Source organism: Lactuca virosa, chromosome 5 (assembly GCF_052849685.1).
Source record: "Lactuca virosa cultivar CGN04683 chromosome 5, Lactuca_virosa_CGN04683_v6, whole genome shotgun sequence".
Lineage (NCBI taxonomy): Eukaryota > Viridiplantae > Streptophyta > Magnoliopsida > Asterales > Asteraceae > Lactuca > Lactuca virosa.
Window position 1 is genome coordinate 415,397,635 of NC_136430.1, and position 19,270 is coordinate 415,416,904.

The following is a 19,270-nucleotide window of genomic DNA, read 5'->3' on the forward strand; positions in this document are numbered from 1 at the left end:
TAATATAAAGTACAATACAATATGAACATACAAGACCTTACATGAGACAAAGTATCAAGTAGTGGTACCTTGTCTAGTAAAAAATAGTATAATATTAGTTTTTTTAATAATAAACCAAATTCATATCTCACCGAAAATGTGTATAGTGTTTGATAACTTTGAGCACCTAGGTATTTTGGAATAATGTGAAGAAAAGGCATTACGATTTTGATTTTGGATTATATCCCATGATTTACTAAACTTCCAAACTTTTAGTGTAGCTTGAAAATCGGTTATTTACTAGATACAAAGATTATATCTCCACCCAAAACAAAATTTACATATCACAAAACTCACATAACTATCCTTGTACATGTTTACATAACTATGGGTACATGTTTGCTAAGAAATTGTTAGAACAATAAGAGTCGATAGATCTCTACGAAAAAGAAGAATACGATTTTTCCTAAACTTGGTTGATATTATTATAAACTTTGTTCAAAAATTCTCAATATAAATCAAAGTCTATAGCAAAAAGACATATATATATCTAAGCATTACAAAAGTTGATTGATAAAATACGACAAGAAAATAAGCCTTTATGATATAATAATCCGAAACCGAAACCAAAACCAAAACCCCTCATCAGCTTTTGAGCGCCACCCAACTGCAAACTTGGCATGCACTGACACCAACTTCTGCTGCCCTGCGTGGCTTGTTTTTCCGCCTGCTTCCATTATGTCTAAACCCCACAGATTTTGTCAACACATCACCATTTTCTTCATCTTTCATCATTTCCATGCTCTCTTCTTCAGTCTCTAAAGATTGTTTCTTTCTCTTGCTTCGATTCTCCAATGAAGATTCCACTTTTGTGTCTTTGTTTTCATAATCCATCTTTTCAGTTTCTTCTTCTTCTTCATTATTTTCTTTCTGTGCTTTTGTCGGTCTTCCTCTTCGCTTAACTGGCATCTTTTCTTCTTCCCCACTTCCGTCCTCACGAGCCATGATTGAACTTTTCTTTGCTTTTCCCCTTCCTCTACCCATTTTACAAACACTCAAAATTATCCAACTTGTTTCTCGTGATTTCTGCAACAACAATATATAGATGATGACATCCGTTAGAAACTAGAAAATATACATGACAGGACAGATAATCTTGTACTGCGTTTGACATGCATTCGACTGAAATTAATGTCAACGAGTCAAAAATAGCCTTAGAAAGGTTGTCCAGTCTTATCAAGTCATGTCTAGTGTAACATAGGTAGACTAAACGATAATAAACTCACATCATGAAAGTACAACTTATGTGACAAGTGACAAGTATATATATATCGGACTCTTTATTGGATTTCATCATAAAGTCCCAGATCTTGTACCTTTTTTTTTTGAAGTATGACAAGCATCAGTAACACACAAATTACTTCTTGAAATCAAGAAATCATTGTAAAAAGGTGACAACAAGGATCAAGGACAAATCTTTAGAAGGACATTCATCATAAAAGTACAAATCTTGATGTTCTTCGTTCTAAACCGTTGCCATAGTTAGAACAACTATTAGAGAACTATAACTGAGTCAGCCCAGTGGCTAGACTCGAGTGGTCATCTGCATCCCTTGACTGGATTCGGGAAATTTAAGGTCAACAAAGATTCAACCAAGTCTATAAGCAAATGCTAGCTCTTCCTTAGAAAAGTCAAACATTTGATTGATGAAAAATGAGCTTTGAAACTGATGAGAACTTTATTCAGTGTTACTTTAAACTATAAGGTATTTATAGACCAAGAACATTTTGGAGATAAGAAACACAAACAAATCTAAGTCAAATCTTAGTACGAGAAGTCTTAAGTTTGAATCTTTTCGAGTAAAAATTTGATTGTCATCGCATCATTAAATCCCCATGAAACTATCAAGATTATCACAACTGTAACAGCTAAAATCAAACAAAACGGAACTGGATTTAACCTAAACACTCCACTTTTAATCAATTAAAACGACACAATAAGAGCGACATCAAAACCATATAAAGATTGAATCTTTAATCAATCTAAGAACATAACAGAAGATAAGAAGGAAAGAGAGAACACATACCAGATGGAGATGAACCGATATGAAACCACCACCATTTGAATCTTTGAACAGACTCCCATTTCTGAAATACGATTTGATTGTATGATTGATTAAAGAAACATACAAAATCCCATAAAAAAGATGATGGGTTTGCTATGAGGCAGATTTTTTGATGCAGAGAAATGAAGGGTATGTGTTAAGTTATGTTATGCGTCAAAGATTAAATGGTCCGATCTGAATATGAAGAACTGGGGAATCAGATCAGAAAAGAATCGAAAAAGATTGAAGATTTAAGAAATGAATCAAGGGTTGTAGAGGGTTTTATCTGCCATTAAGGATTTGAAAGAGAGATAAGAAGCAAAGATAGAAAGGAGGTGTGAGGGAGTTAATAGAAGAAGTGAAGAGAAAGAAGGAAATGTGGGCGTAGAGTAGAAATATAGTAGAAAAATAAACGTATTGCTTTTCTATCTTTCAACATAAATATTTAATTAATATAAAATTGAAAAGCTATAAAAGCTATTAATATTTTATTGTGATTATTAATAAGCAAAATAACTCCGGGTCAAACTGTTAGCAAAAGTAGATGAAATCACTGAATTTTTTTTAGGATATGCACTTGCATTCCTCAAAAAATTGTTTAAGTTTTGTTAGAAAATCCGTACATAATATCAACAATAAGTCAATAATAATATGGATAATTTTTGAGATTTTGTATCAAATTATAATAAAAAATTTGTGATTTCGACCTTATTGTTTTTGGTTTATGAAAGATAATTCAAGAAAAACACATCTGGATTTCACGCAAAAATTCGAAATTAAAACACATAATACCTTTGCTTTCATCTAATTTTATAGAGTAACTTTATGTGATGACGTTACTTTGCAAAAACTAAATACATGAATTTATACAAAGATAAATAGTTATTTTCGGTTATTTGGATGCAAAAAGTTGTATTTGTTGGGAACATACGCAATGGTTAGGTTTTGGCGGGAAAGTAACAAATGGATACATACACCATCAATGGATCTACCTCTTGAAACCCTAGCAAGGGCGTTGTTCCTGAACCTCCGTGTTCCTGAGGTCACTTTAGCGTATTCGAATGTGCACTTTGCACCTCCAAACTCGTATTGTAGCTAAAGTTGAACTCTCCTTGTCTCGAGTTAATTCCAGTTACACTAAATGACTAACACTAAAATTACCAATATGTTTTGGAATGTTGCCCTTAGATACCAGTAAGTAGACACGACCTCCTTGACCCTCTCAATGGATTGGTTCGGGGTCAATAACACATACATGTATGCATTCTAACCCTTTAGGGGGGACGAAGTCATGACAAAAAGAGGGGGAGGTGCCCTTAGTATCTCCAAGATACCATTATCTCCTCATTGGATTGGGAGAGTTGTGAGTGGTGTGTTGTTTTTGTGGTTTCACTAACCCACTTCCTCCTTCTTCTTCTTTTTTTCTCTCTCTCTCTCTCTTTTATACAATGTGCTTTAAGACTTGTACCTTAGTTGTTTTGTATTTTTTTTGAGTAATTACTGAAATCGTCCCTATGGTTTGGTCAAAATTACGTGTTTCGTCCCTAACATTTTTTTTGCACTCAGACCATCCCCGTGGTATTCATTTGTTGCGATTTTCGTCCCTAAAAACATGAAACGACGATATTACCCTTATTTATTTATTTTTTCATTTTATTTATTATTTATTTATCACTAATATTTTAAAGAAATCTGTTAAATATGGTTGCCATCATTCACTCTTCTAATCAGCACCTCCGCCATCAACATCTGCCTTCAACTACCACCAACAGTCCGACACCTCCACTCAAACCCAGAAATCCAACCATTCACCACCACTGCCATAACACCACCGCCACCCTTCTATATCCTCATCAGCACCACCATCTTCGCCATCAAAGATCAACACCAACACCGGCAACAGTAACATCGCCCACAACCACCTCCCCTACTTTGCATCTAAAAATTAAACAAAAAATATCAAACCTCAAAAATCATACTTAGTGCCTAAATCGATGCAAGGGATGCTCAGCCCCAAAAATTAAAACCAATTATCATGCTCAGAAATTAAACTCAGAAATCATGGATGAATCGAAACTCAAACCATAAATCATTGATGAAATCAAAAACCATAAATAATGGATGAACTCAAAATCAAATCATTTAAAACCAAATTACCTATAAATGAAATCAAAATCAAACCATTCACAACCAAAAATGAACCTGATGAGCTTTAAATGAAATGAACTCGAATCAAGAAATCGAACCCATAAATGGTGGCTTGGTCGTTACAGAAATCGAACCCAAAAACCTAGCACCGACGAGCTTAAATCCTCAAACCTTGCTCTGATGAACTTGAGCCTCCAAACCAAAATCCAAAGATTGAAGCCTCCAATCGAATCTGGTGAACCAAGTCAAAATCAAATCTGTGCAACTGGTGATGGTTCTTTCTCGTTGTAGATATCCCCGACTATTTTAGCAGTGGTGGCGAATGGTACACTGGTGATGGTCTAGCGTCCTCAATCTTGTTCTAGTCAGAATTGGAGATGAAACCAGATGCAATCGGGAGTTAGGGAGAAGAGGTGGAGCTATGGGAGAGCACATGAGCCTCTGATTCTAGGGTTTTAGTAGGATTACGGGTTTATCGGAGAAAGAATCAATGATCAGTGGTTCTGACGAAGGGATTTTCACCGGAGGGATATGGTGGCTGTAAAAACACGATGGATGGGATCTAATTGAAGGTTAGGAGATAAATGTGAGGGGTGGGTCATAAACATATTACTTATTCTATTTTATAAATAATAAAAGCCATTAAATTAATTAAAGAAAAGAATTAGTAAGGGCAATTTAGTCTTTTAGGTATAGCAGGCATCAACTCCTCAACAAAAACATACTATAGGGACGGTCCGAGTGCAAAACAAAAGTTAGGGACCAAACACACAATTTTAACCAAACCATAGAGGCGATTTCAATAATTTACTTTTTTTTTTAATTTAGTGGTTGAGTGGGTTGGAAAAGATAAAGTTTCCACATGTTGTGGATTGAAAAATATGAAAAAGAGAGGAAAGAGAAAATCCGATGTGAAGCTGATGTGCCATTGAGTTGAATGAGTTGTAAGGGAAAGACTCTCTCATCCCTTAGTAGGGGTGAGCAAAAACCGAACCCGAAAAACCGAAATCGAAATAAAAACCGACGGTGCGGTTTTTAGTTTTGCAAAAACCGAAAATGTTCAGTACGGTGCGGTTTCTATTCTTGCAAAAACCGCAAAAAACTGAACCACACCGCATATATATATATATATATATATATATATATATATATATATATATATATATATATATATATATATAAGTGTTGATATTTGTAAGAACGAAGAACTCGTGACAATTAAAATTTCTATATAAATAAATATTTATATTATTAGAGGATGATTGTATATTTTTAAACATACATTTAGTGATATTTATAAGAACAAATAATGTTTACGATATTTTTTAACATTTTAATATGAAGAGTGCTACCGATGATAGTATCATTTTTATGAATACATTAATTGATATTATCTCATGTAAATGTGAAACAAATATTATATTTAATTCGTATTATATTGAAGCATTAGAAGCATGTTGGATGAATGGTTATGTCATTTGATTTCAAACCAAGAGATGGTGGTATCACAAAAACTGAACCGCAAAAAACGAAAAGGCAAAAAAACATAAAAAATCAAAAAAATAAAATAAAACAACAAAAAACTGACAAAAAACCGCAAAAAAACCGAACCGCATAAAAACCGAACGGTGCGGTTTCTAAACTTCAAAAAACCGAAGTTGCGGTTTTCGGTTTGGTTTTAGGCAAAAACTATACCGAACCGCACCATACTCACCCCTATCCCTTAACATAACTTAAAATCTTACGGTATACTTGTATAAATTTAGGTATACTTGTATAAATTTATCTAAAATACTTCAATAAAATTGAAATCACCAAGACAAAATACATCAAAATTTTCTATCATAATATGTATTTTACAAGACTTGTTATTAACTATATTAAATATAAGCCGAAACTTTATCTTTTACATGTTTTAAACTGCATTATTGTCCATATGTAACATATAACTCAATTTTTTTTTTTTTCCTTTTTAGTTGCTCCAACAAAATTATTTTGTTTCTTTTTGTCGTGATTTATGATGTTTACTACCTAATTACGTTATGAAGTCTACGTCACACGTTTATTCGTATGGAACAATGAAACTTTAAGTTTTCTAATCAATAAAATAATTCTTAAAAAGTTAACGGTGCAAATGGAATCAAACTTAAAAATTATTGTATCATATTCAAATATTAAGTAAGAGTAAAAAGATCAAGAAACTATTATTATTAATTTATTATTATTATTATTATTATTATTATTATTATTATTATTATTATTATTATTGTTATTCTCAAACTACATGTACATATGAAGAAAAAAAATGAATTTTCACAATTTAAGATAAGTTTTGTAAGTTAGGCTTTGATTTGAACTATTAAATTTATAAAATCTAAAATTATTGGATGGAGTTTTCTTGTAAACATCTCATGAATCCCTATAAATATTTGATGAAATGAAAAAATGATATGGGTAGATTATTTTTTTACATGGCATAAGAGTACGTTAATTTCTTCTTTCAAACTTCTCAATTTCATCATCCTCCTGCCTTCTATATGTTCTCCCTCTTTTCATGGATCTATCCAAGACCAATGATCATTTGCCTAATACCGATCAACCTAAAACAACGTCGTTCTACGCATCTCTTATCGTAGTCAACATACATACGTCATCCCAATCACCTCTAAATTAGAAAGTTAAGTACGCCCTTTGAGTTGAACTTTTCACAACCAATACTAGACCATATCAAGCATTAGATCATTTAATCTCTCCCCATGACCCGACTACCAACAAAGGCCTATAGTTATATTAGATGATGTTGTGCTTCAATGTATATATGGAACCATATTTACCGATACATTACATACCATTTTTGAAGTTGATGCTACCGCATAGGTCATATGGAATCATCTTAAAGAAAATTCTCAAAATGAAAGTTCTAGGATACCTCATATTGAACGTCAATTTTCGCACATACAATGAGACAATGCTCCTAATATATCGACTTATTGCCACCATTTGAAGATGCTCCTCATCAATTAGCCAATCTCGGCACTCCGATTACCATCCAAAGGTTGGTTTTTCAATTCATAGTGGGATTATTGGATGCTTAAATGTCATAGCTACCATTATTCAACAACTTTATCCATTGCCATCATTATATCATTCCTACAACATGCTTACTCTTGAATAATCAAGAACAAAAACATGTATCTCTATCTTCTGACTCGCCCATGATCCTTCTCACAAGGTCGTGTACGCCTTATAATCCTCTCAATGGATGAATACTCAACAAGCAATAGTTCCCCATTTATAGGCGAGATAATTACTCTTCCTCATACGAACACAAACATTAGAATGACGAGGCGGTAGTGGGTGCAAAAGTTGGTCTAACTACAATTTCTTACAATAACACCTACACAGGCTTCTCTCCACAACTGTGACCATAGACTCAACAACTATAACTTATGTGACCATAAAATCAACAACTATAGGTCATACCACTGTGCCAATACCCCGACATTCAAATTTACCAACACAATAGACTTCTCGAACTACATTCCGAAAGCAAGGCCCAACTAACATAAATAGGATTTTGCGATCTCATTCTTGCAACAAGCCAATCATGTTAAAACGTCGCACTATGCTCTCATGGACATTTAAATTTCTCTTTATATACTTTCGTTAAATGCTCTAAACAAAAATGATATATAGATATCGGGGCTACTTCTCATATGACATCTATTATTTATTATCTTTCAAATAAGAGTAATGTTGACCACATAATTGTTGATGTTTATACTTTGCTTCAGTAATGGCTTAGGTCTCAATCACTTTCCCCTATAATCTACTTACCATAGACAAATTTATATTTTTTCTCATATAATATAATATTTTATGTATGCTCAAGATTTATTAAAAATAACATTGTTTCTGTTGAATTTATTATGATTGGTTTTTCTACGAAGGACCTCCAAATGAGCACTCCATCATGTGATGAATTTATTATGATTGGTTTTATCCACTCCTCACTCACTTTTAATGCATTCTTTTGGTACCATCAGCTATTCACCAGAGACCAATTAAGCTTGTTCCAAGTTCTGTAATTTCTAGTCATAAAAACAGTTATAAATATCTGTGTCATTCTTGTTAACTTGGAAAGCACAACAAATTAAAGTTATCCATATTTAGTTTGATTTCAATGACACGTTTTGGTTTAATTCATAATGATATATAGACAACACCAATTGTAAGTTCAATAGTATATTTCTAATAATGTGCCATTTGCAATGTCCCGATTTTTCATGAAATTTTTTCTATTTTTATTTATCCAATTAAATCAGAGTATAAGTAAATTACGCGGAAAATATGATGTCGATGTGTGACATCCCCAATTTCACCGCCAGAAAACACTGATTTATTTATGCTTATTAAAAATCAGATATCATTTTTAAAAAATTATAATGCAAAATTTGTTCTAAAAAACATGATAATAATATTATCAAAACATTTCCGAAGAAATGTACTTTATTTATATTAAAAACTTTGGGATGCCATTTTCAATGCAATACATAAGCATAAACGAAAGATTACATGCCTTACAATAGTACGTTAACCTATTGGCCTACATTGCATTATCCTCTTATAAAAATCACCTCAACACACATGTGCTTTCGTACCGCTACCTGTGATACAAGGAAATTGAGTGAGTCAGACTTGGGGAAGTCTAGTGAGCACATAGGGTTTCAACCCACAATAATTAAATTCTTTAATTAAATTCTTTTCATCAAACAATTCAACCCGATTACCCATTTCTGTTATCCTCATATTATGACCCTAAATACTAATATCAAGGGACTTATCCTAAGGATCATATTAAGCATCGGGATAGACAACACTGCTTAGGGGATTGCTTAGCAAATGCATGTCAAGAAGGCAACCATTGGGGGGGGGGGGATGGAGTACATCTTTAGTGAACACATAGTTCAAAAACACCTACAGGTTGTGAGTCTGCTAGCGTTCCACTGGACTGTCTAGAATAATTTGTGGTCGTCATTATACTCCGCTAGACGACTAGATCTTCTATAAAGTCAAGGCCTCTCATCTTATCCTCATCTCATCTCATCTAATCTATTTTATCATTATCATTCATTTTCTACCCAATATATTATAAGCATAAAATATATATGTACGATTAAATCAAATAAAATAATGTTATAATATTTCATCTAGTACAGATATCAGGAAGTACAAATAATAGGCACATATAGCATATACTCATCTAGATACTTCATATCTATGTGTAAATCGAAGTTACTATGCACTTACTTGTTAAAGTGATGACTTGAAAGTTGGACAACGCTTTGCTTCAACACTTAGCCTTTCCTTAGATGCGACTTAGGTTCAGTTATCACCAAGTCTTAATTTATTATTTCTTATGACTGATTAATAGTTTAGATTTCTCAGCAATCCCAATGTATACTGAAAGTTCTATCAAATAAGGATCAACTAGGCAAGAAAGTTGGGAGGCAGAACCATTTCGGCATGTAGCCTTTCTGAAATTCAATAACCAAGCCAACATGATCATTCTAGACACTTCTCTCGTAAGTAGATCAATCAGTGTAATGACATGGAATTACTTATAAATCTTATTTATAGGTTCATAATAATGACTTATGACTATATATATATATATATATATATATATATATATATATATATATATATATATATATATATATAAGTTACACTGAAAAGACTAGAGTGTAGCTTAACTTATAGAGATTCTCCTAGACAAAAGTCTAGAAATTGCACTGGAAGAGCTTCTTCTTGATATCTACTACTTGTCGAGCACTCAGGGGGTTGCAGGACTTTTCCGGAATACTAAAAATTAAGGGAAATGGGATAAAAGTAGGGAAAAACTTGAGAGAATGGCTTGTAGGGGTGTGAGGAGTGAATGGGGGAAGATTAGGTATTTATAGGGCGAAAATTACCCATGCACGCCGCGTACAGACAGGGTGCGTGCCACACCCTGTCTTAGGCGGCAATGGTGCCCTTTCAGTATGACACATGGCATATTTCTACTGCGGTGACATGGCTGGTTGCGCGTCGCGCATACGTGCGTGCCGATTTTCAGATTTTGAAAATTATGTAAAATTTTCATACGAGCTCTGTTTTTGATATTCTTTATATCCACGCGTAGCTATCGACAAGATCTAAAACTTTCATTTAGACTCTATCGCCAAATTTTGACTTTATGTATTTTACACAGGCTTAGACTGTTAAAGCCCGTATAAAATGCATAACTCTCTCATCCGACAACCATTTTTGACTGTCTTTATATCGTTGGACTCCTATTGTGACATCCCCAAATTCACGGTCATTTTAAAAGTTTTATTTATGCTTATTTGAAAATCAGAGTATTCATTTTAAAGGATAATATTGCGGAATTTGTTCCCAGAAAACATGATAAATATATTATCAAAGCATTTCCGAAGAAATGTATTTTTGTTTATATTAAAACTTTGGGATGTCATCGTCAATACAGAAACATAAGCATAAACAAACCTTACATTCATTTACACTAGTGATTTACATCTCCTTTAATCTCTCAGTGTAATGTAGCTTCATATCAATACCTATGATATAAATAAACTAAGCGGGTCAGGTTGGGAAACCTGGTGAGTACATAGGGTTTTCAACCCAAAATAATAAAATTATTATGTTTCATCATCAAACAATTAACCCAATTACCCATCCCCATTATCTTCTTTATTTCTTAAGGATCTACCCTAAGAATCATCTATCATTCACTCATTCATTCCTAAGGATTGTCCTAAGGAATAGGCACGAAGTCCATCGCTGCCAGGGTTTATTCAACAAGAACTAAGTCCATAGCTACCGATGTTCATCTATAAGGCACTAAATCCATAGCTGCCAGGGTTTATCTCTTTTATCGACAATATTATTTTAGGGAGTCCACCCACAATACATGTCAATGGGTTTTTAAAGTACATCTGGTGAGCACATCGTTCACAACACCTACAGGTTGCGAGTCTGCTAGTATTCCACTGGACTGTCTAGAATAGTCAGTGGTTGTCATCTATACTCTACTAGATGATTGGGCTATCGCGTGGGGCATCGCTTCTCATCATCGTTCACCTCTCATCATCTATATCATCTTTTATCTCTCATCATTCATCTCATCTTTCATATATCATCATTCATCTCATCTTTCATCTCTCATCTCATCTTTCATCTACCCATCTTTACCCATCATAATTATAGGTATAACATATGTATACAGTTTAAATCGAATAAAACATGTATATTTTGTTCATCCAACATAGATATCAAGAACATAGATAATATGCACACATAGCACGTAATTTATATTAAATACTTCATATCTATGTGTAAGATGAAAGTAACTATGCACTCACTTGTTAAAGTGATGACTCGAAATTCGGACAGCGGTTCGCTTCTAACAATCGTATTTTCCTTCGACGAAACCTAGTATCATTACCGCTAGATTTTAGTCTAATATTTATTGCGACTAATTATTAGTCTATATTCATCGTTAATTCAAAGTCTACTTTCATGATCTATCAAGTAAGGAACAACCAGGTAGGATCATATCAGAGGTAGGGTCCGTTTGGTAAACGAAGTATACTATTTGGAAATCCCACTTTAAGCACTTCACTAAATCATAGCCTAGACATCATCCCCGTAAGTAGATCAATCAATATAACGACTTGTAACCACTGATAAACCTTGTTTATAGGTTCATAATAACGATAATGAACTTAAACATAAGTTATATTTAAAATAGGGTAAGCATAACTCACTTACAAGGGGGTTCAGCGAGGAACCGGGCTCTGCGCGGGCAGAACTTCTGAGCCGAAGCTCTTCTTTTCGGGGCTTTTCGGTGCTCCGGGGCTCGCTACTAACACCTAGGATGTGCTAGGGAAAGGCTTAGAGGGTTTGGGGTGTTTGGGAGAGAAATGGGTGAAGAGGTGTGAGAAAAAGAGTGAAAAACGCCTTCTATTTATAGGCTGCCAGCATCGAGTACGCGGGGGGTACGTGAAGGGTACGCTGGGCGTACTTAGAGATACGTTGGGCGTACTCTTGCCACGTGTCGCCATCTCGTGCAAAGCCATGGGGAAGATGGTGCGACTCAGATTGTGCCTTGTGTCACTCGCTGGTTACTCCAAAACTAATTATCTTCTAAAATCCGTAACTTTCGCATACGAGCTCCATTCACGCGTAGGTAGCGGCGTGATCTACAACTTTCGTTTAGACTCCGTCGGCTAATTTTGACTTTATTTTTAAAGTTATATTTTAACAGACTTAGACACTTAAAGCTCGTTAAAAATTCATAACTTTGTCATCCGACGTCCGTTTTCGACTGTCTTTATATTATTGAGTTCCTATTAACAAGATCTTCAATTCTCGTTTAGGTTGTGTTGGCTAAAAATCGATCGATTTAAAATTCGATTTCCGGGCTATGTATTGTTACGCTGAATCTTAGAAAAATCATAACTTCCTCAAATGAAGTCAGATTTGGACGTTCTCTCCATGCACGCTCTCAGTTTAACGTATACTATGACTTTCGTTTATATTTCTAAGGCTAAAAAGTATTTTGTCAAAAGTTCACTTTTTACGTTACGGGAAGTCGCACGGTTTAGTCGCGAAACTTCGACGGATCACAAATTCTTCGTTATAAGTCGGATTTCAGAGTTATTTATATGTACGGAATCCTTGTGACATATACTATATTTTGGTTAAGATTATTTATTCTAAATAATCTTCTATCAAAATGTCATTTTTAACGCTTATTGTCTCTAAATTGACTAGCCCGAATCTGCGGACGTTACTGAAACATCCCAAAAATCCAAGGTAAAAATTTCATTTTTATTATAATCAAAACACTATTGTAAGTTTGTTCTAAACATTGAAAAGCAATTCAATTAACACAATTATCAGAGTCCAATCCCAAAGATCACATATTGCGGAAAACATGGGTGTATGCGTTGCGATCGTCCCGAGCTCTTTCGTTTGAAAATCGGAGTACATGAAACAGAAACTGAAAACCATAAGCACAAAGATTAGTGAGTTCCCCAAATACCATATACCATACATATCCAACGATCCATACATGTCATACATAACCGCGAGCCATACATACCATTCATATATCATAATCAATAAAGGTGCTATGTGCCATCCATAGTCTTGCCATTATGCCACGAGCCGCCTCGTGGTCTTTCTTGCCAAGACGGGGGCCACAACCCTGGTTCTTACAGACAAGTGCACGGATCCACCTTCGGGTCTTCCATGCAAGCATCACAAAGACAACAAACATACAATCTACACCACTAACTAATTAATTGCCAGAGTTCAGACTCTGTCTTGCATACAGTGTGCCAGGAGTCGCCTCCTGGTATTTTATACATAATGCCAAGGGATAACCCCCGGGTCTTCCTACAATACATAAACCAAATGGGCCGACATTGGTGCCTTCGACTCATACAACAATGAGGAAACTCACCTCGAATGCTGAAGCTCACTACAAGAAATCCTTAGTTGCTGCCCTGACAACTTCTCGAGCAAACAATACCAAAATATCACCCAATTAGCAATTGGGTTCCAAACCATGATCCATAATCCATACTTGGGGTAAAATGACCATTTTACCCCTGGCCCAACAAGATTCATAACCACAAAATCCATAAAAGCCCACTAATGGCCCAATTTTCCAACTCGGCCAATCCCATACGAGCCTTATCCTAAGCCCATAATTTACAATTCAGATTGCTTCAAACATCCCTTGGGACAAACTTGACCAAAGGCATAAGTCAAAAGTCAAAGTCAACGGCCCAAGTTGACCCAACTCGCCGAGTTGCCCTTCAACTCGTCGAGTTTCCTTCATCAGACTGCAAAATCGAGAAGAACCGATCCAACTCGCCGAGTTCACCCAAAAACTTGCCGAGTTCATCAGGGACCAAACCTCTTAATCCATTAAGCCGACATAATCGGAACTAACAGCTTCCCCACTCAGATCTTAACTGAAAAAGCGTCTAGAAGGGTAAAGTTTCCTACTTTACCCCCTAGGGACCAACCAAGTGGGCCTAAAACCCAAATCCTAGGCTTAAAAGGTTAAGGGCTTAATCAATAATCACTTAACAACCAAGACAAAGCCCCAAAATACATATTTGGTCCTTTAAAGCTGCATAGACACGTAAAGCTTCCAACTTTACACTCATGCATGGCTAGGAGAGGCTCAAAGCTCATAAGAAACCAAAAGGAGAGCTTAATAGATGCATGAAGCCCTTAAGACCATAAAGTTGGCACCTTTATGCCAAAAGAACTCATGAAGATCATAGATCTGAAAGAATAAACACTTGGGACTTCAACTTCCCCAACAATCACCCATCCATGGCTAAAAGCATGCAATTTAACCAAATAAGAGATCTAAGCAGATAATAAGCAAGGTTAGAACTTTATACCCAAAATGTGTTAGAAATGGAGCAGAGAATCAAGATCTGAAAGCTCCTACTTGAACCACCACTTTGCACCAAGCTTTTCTTCCCTTCAATGAGCTTCCAACACACCAAAACACACCCACAATGAGCTCACAACACTCAAGAAGACTCTAGGGTTTCGATATTAGGGTTAGGGGCTATGGAGGCTAGGAATGAGGCCACCACCTGGAACTTAAGTTGTTTAAATAGGGTGCAAAATCCAAAAATTAGGGTTTCTCTGTAAAACCCTATTTGGTGTATCAATCGAAATCACAAGAATTGGTGCGGAATCCTAATTAAGTGATTAATGCAAAGCAGTTAAAGCGAATTAAGAACACACACACAAATCTTCAATGTACACTATTAATTATCAATAGTCGGGTACATAAGATTCTTAATTTCTCTTGGTTCTCTCTTTCTCTCTAAACTCAATAATTGATTCTTAGATGACCAACCCTTTACACGGTTGTTACAATGCCATATAAATACCTAGACCTAATAACAAAGGCCCAGCCCAAAGCCCAACCAAAATCATTATTGAGCCCACCAAAATCACAAGGTGATTTCGGTCTAAACACCACCGAAATCATGGTGTTTTCGGTCCTAGACCGAGAACTCTAAAAGCTATCAAAAATAAAGTATAAACCATAAATTATAACCTAACAATCTCCCCCTTGGTTTATAGTTTTCTTTTCTTTTCAATCTTCTCTTTGATCTTGACCTTCAACTTTTATCTTCAATTTCTTCACAACTTCAAGATGAACATATGAATTTCTGCATGAGTGACTTCATCTTGAATAGTTGGACTTCCTTTAAAATTTGACTTTTAATGCACATTAGATATAGATGCTTATGTATAGATTCTCGTAAATAAGCACTTTCAGCTTTGAGAAACTTCAGAGATAATTACAGAGAGACCGATTCTTCTGGATCACTTCAGCAAGTTCATAGATAGCAGCAAATTGATTGAAGAGGATTCAATGCAATTCGACACATAACTTCAAATACAGCTTCACCTTGCTTCTGGGGTTGAAAGGTTGTGTGTTGAAAACTAATCTTCACTTCTTGTTCCTTCGAATGAATATTCTTTGACGATCACAGATGCGTCTTGAAAAGTAACCATGACTAAAAAGTCCCGTAATTCAGTAATTGAAGTTGCATCCAGATGACTTGAGAACAACACGCATAGACAACAATGTATTCAACCTCAACCGTGTTTCAATTCCGGAACAAAGTTAACATATTCAAAACTCATCACGCCGTTAAATACAATCCCCATTTGAGTGATCTTTTCTTTCTCCCTTCCCGCAAAGGACACATACTCTCCATTAAAGTTCTAAATGTCGTGCAGTCGAGAGATGTCTCCTGTCATGTGCCTGAAACAGCCACTATCAACATACCGAAGTCTGATGATATTCCTCCATAGTTGCTCCGACACAGAGTGCGGGATTAGTTGGTTTTGGGAACCCAGTCCATTTTGAAACTAGGTTTACCATTACTATCAACTCGAGACACTCTTTCCCATACCATATCCCCTTTATCAAATAATGAATTCAAAGAATTTGAAGACCTTTTTGGACTAATTGATGATTTGGAAAACAACACTTTGGGTACCCATTGGTAATTTGGTTTGGACACTTTCTTGTGGGACCGAATGGGACCTTTCTCACTCACCTTTGGAACGTGACTACCTTTCACTTTAGGCTTGTATTGTGAGTGTGAGCTAGAGGACGACCCTTGAGATGACTTCGACCTCACCGAATTCGGTCTGGTTGAGCCATCTCTTGAATTAGGCTTCTTGTCCGACATGCCCTTTTTGTCCTTGGGAGTTTGATTCTTGGCCTTTTTAGCATTCCAATCACCATTGCGTGAACGTGACCTCGAAGGATTTCTTTTGAAATATCTCCCCCCTTGACACGTTATCCCAACCTTGTTTATAGTAGGGAACATATGAGCGATGTGGACAGTTTCTAGCAATGTGACCGGGAGTCCCACAGTTAAAACAAGTCTGTCTTTTCAAATAAATAAGATTGTGACTTAGTCCTTGCCCAAATGAAGTTTGTTTCAAAGAACTTCCACAAGCACAAGCACATGCACATTTATTAGACTGTTTAACAAATTTTCATGGCTTGAGTTTTTCAATAGTGGGATTACTGTAACGCCTGGGTTTCGGGGCTAAACATTATCAGATGATGTAATAGTCTAGGTCAACTATTGTAACTCTTTTGAGATAATAAAGATGAAATATTTGAGTATTATGTGAATTATGTGCCTTTATATGCTTATTATTTATTTATAATGACATAATAAATAAAGGATAAAAATAAGCGTCAAAAATAAAGTGTTAGATAAACCCAATATCGATGAAGAAAGTTGTATTGGTCGTGACAAGGATTCCAGAAATATAAAGAACGCCGAAATCCGAGTTATAACAAACAAGTTGTGACCTGTCGAAGTTTCACGACAAAACCGGCACCGGGAAGCGTAAATAGTGAATTTACGATAGAGCGAATTTTGGCCTTAGTGATCTAAACAAAAGTTGTAGTATACGTTAAACCGAGAACATACAAAAAAATAACGCCCAAATCTGACTTCGTATGAGGAAGTTATGATTTTTCTAAGATTTGGCTTAGCTGTGCACGACCCGAAACTCGAATTTTTGTTCGAGCGGTTTTTGGCTTACACGACCTAAATGAGAGTTGAAGATATCACTAATAGGAACTCAACGGTAAAAAGACAGATGAAAACGGAGTCCGTATGAAGGAGTTACGAATTTTTCGCGGTCATTTAAGAGTCTAATCTCCTCCTACTGTTAAATTTAAGATCGGTTGAGAATTAGCCGACAAAGTCTAAAAGAAAGTTGTAGATTATGATCCTACCTACGCGTGGATATAAAAAACGTCGAAAACGGAGCTCATATGCGAGAGTTATGATTTTTCTAAGTCGGGAGGGTGTTGTGCGAGTTTGGGTGACGTGGCGCGATCACAACCGTTACTTCCTCCCCAAGGCTAGCCACCAGATGGTGACACGTGGCACATTATGCCCAGCGTACTTTTGAGTACGCTCAGCGTAACCCTTAAAAACCCATTACGCCCAGCGTAAATTTTGAGTACCCTCAGCGTACTCGGCGCTGGCAGCCTATAAATAGAGGCGCAAATCTCCCATTTGTTCTCAACTCTCCACTTCTTTCCTCCCAAATACCCCCAAACCTTCAAGGTTTTTCCCTAGCACCTCCAAGGTGTTAGAAGCAAGTCCCGGAGCACCGGGAAGCTCCGAGAAGAAGAGCTTTCGGCTCAGAACCACTGCTCCAAGCGAAGCCCGGTTTTCTATAAAACCCGCTGTAAGTGAGCTACGCATACGCTATTTTTAATATACCTTTTATTTAATTATAGTAACATTATTAGGAACTTAAAATAATTATTTGGGCTATTATTATGAGTTATATAGAGTGTTGTTTAACGCTTATATAACAATAATAATAGCTAGACTATTAATTAGTTGCGGTTAACGTTAGACTAAACCCTAGTGGTATTGATACTAGGTTTTGTCAAGGGAAAATTGTTTTGAGATAACGAAGTGCTGTCCGAGTACCGAGTCACCACCTAATCAGGTGAGTGCATAGTTACTTTCATCTTACACATAGATATGATGTATTTTATATAAATTACGTGCTATGTGTGCATATTATCTGAATACTTGCTGTCTATGTTGGATGAATGATTTTTATACACGTTTTTCATGATTTAAACTGTATATGTATTTTATATCTACAAAAATGTTGGGATAAAACATGGGTAGATGTAATAAGACGATGTGTGATAAAATGATGAGAGGCCTCGATGTTGTTGGTGATCCAGTCATCTAGCGGAGTATAGATGACGACTACAGACTCTTCTAGACAGTCCAGTGGAACGCTAGCAGGCTCGCAACCTATAAGTGTTTGTGAACGATGTGTTCACCGGTGTACTCCATCCCCCTCATGGTTGCCTATCAGACATTTATTGTTGAGGAAATCCCTTAGCAGTAGTGTCCATCCCGATGATGATCCTTAGTCTAGGTCCCTTATGATAGGTGTTTAGGGACGTAATGTGAGGATAACGGGAACGGGTAATCGGGTTATTGTTGGTTGATGAAATTAATAAATTTATTTATTGTGGGTTGAAAACCCTATGTGCTCACCAGGCTCCCAAGCCTGACCCACTCAGTTTCATGTATTACAGGTAGTGGCGTTCGAGCATAGATGTGATGTTTTGGATGAGGGGTTACGGATATAGGCCTGTAGATATGAAATAATGTAGTAAGGCTTATATTGTACTATTTATGCTTTTGATCTGTATCGAACATGACATCCCGAGTCTTTTTAATGAAATAACATTTCTACAGAAATGCTTTGATAAATCTTTATCATATTTTTATTTTGGGAACAAATTCCGCAACACTTTTATGTAAAATGTTACTCTGATTTTCAAACAAGCATAAACAAAATCGGTCTTTTCTGGCCGTGAAAATGGGGATGTCACAATTACTATTATCA

General features: G+C 35.7%; 1 protein-coding gene across 1 annotated transcript; it reads right to left on the reverse strand.

The window, feature by feature from the left end:
* Positions 1 to 507: 507 nt before the first annotated feature.
* On the reverse strand, positions 508 to 2,464 carry LOC145112140 (uncharacterized). The gene is made up of 2 exons (XM_079048350.1): positions 2,066 to 2,464; positions 508 to 1,065 (listed from the first exon to the last, which is right to left on the reverse strand). The coding sequence occupies exon 2, from the start codon at positions 1,021 to 1,023 to the stop codon at positions 625 to 627; it is 399 nt and encodes a 132-aa protein (XP_078904476.1). The 5' UTR covers positions 1,024 to 1,065; positions 2,066 to 2,464; the 3' UTR covers positions 508 to 624.
* Between the last annotated feature and the right edge of the window lie 16,806 nt (positions 2,465 to 19,270).

Coding starts and splice junctions, on each gene's coding strand:
- LOC145112140 (XM_079048350.1), bottom strand. CDS start 1,023: ATGGGTAGAGGAAGGGGAAAAGCAAAGAAAAGTTCAATCATGGCTCGT.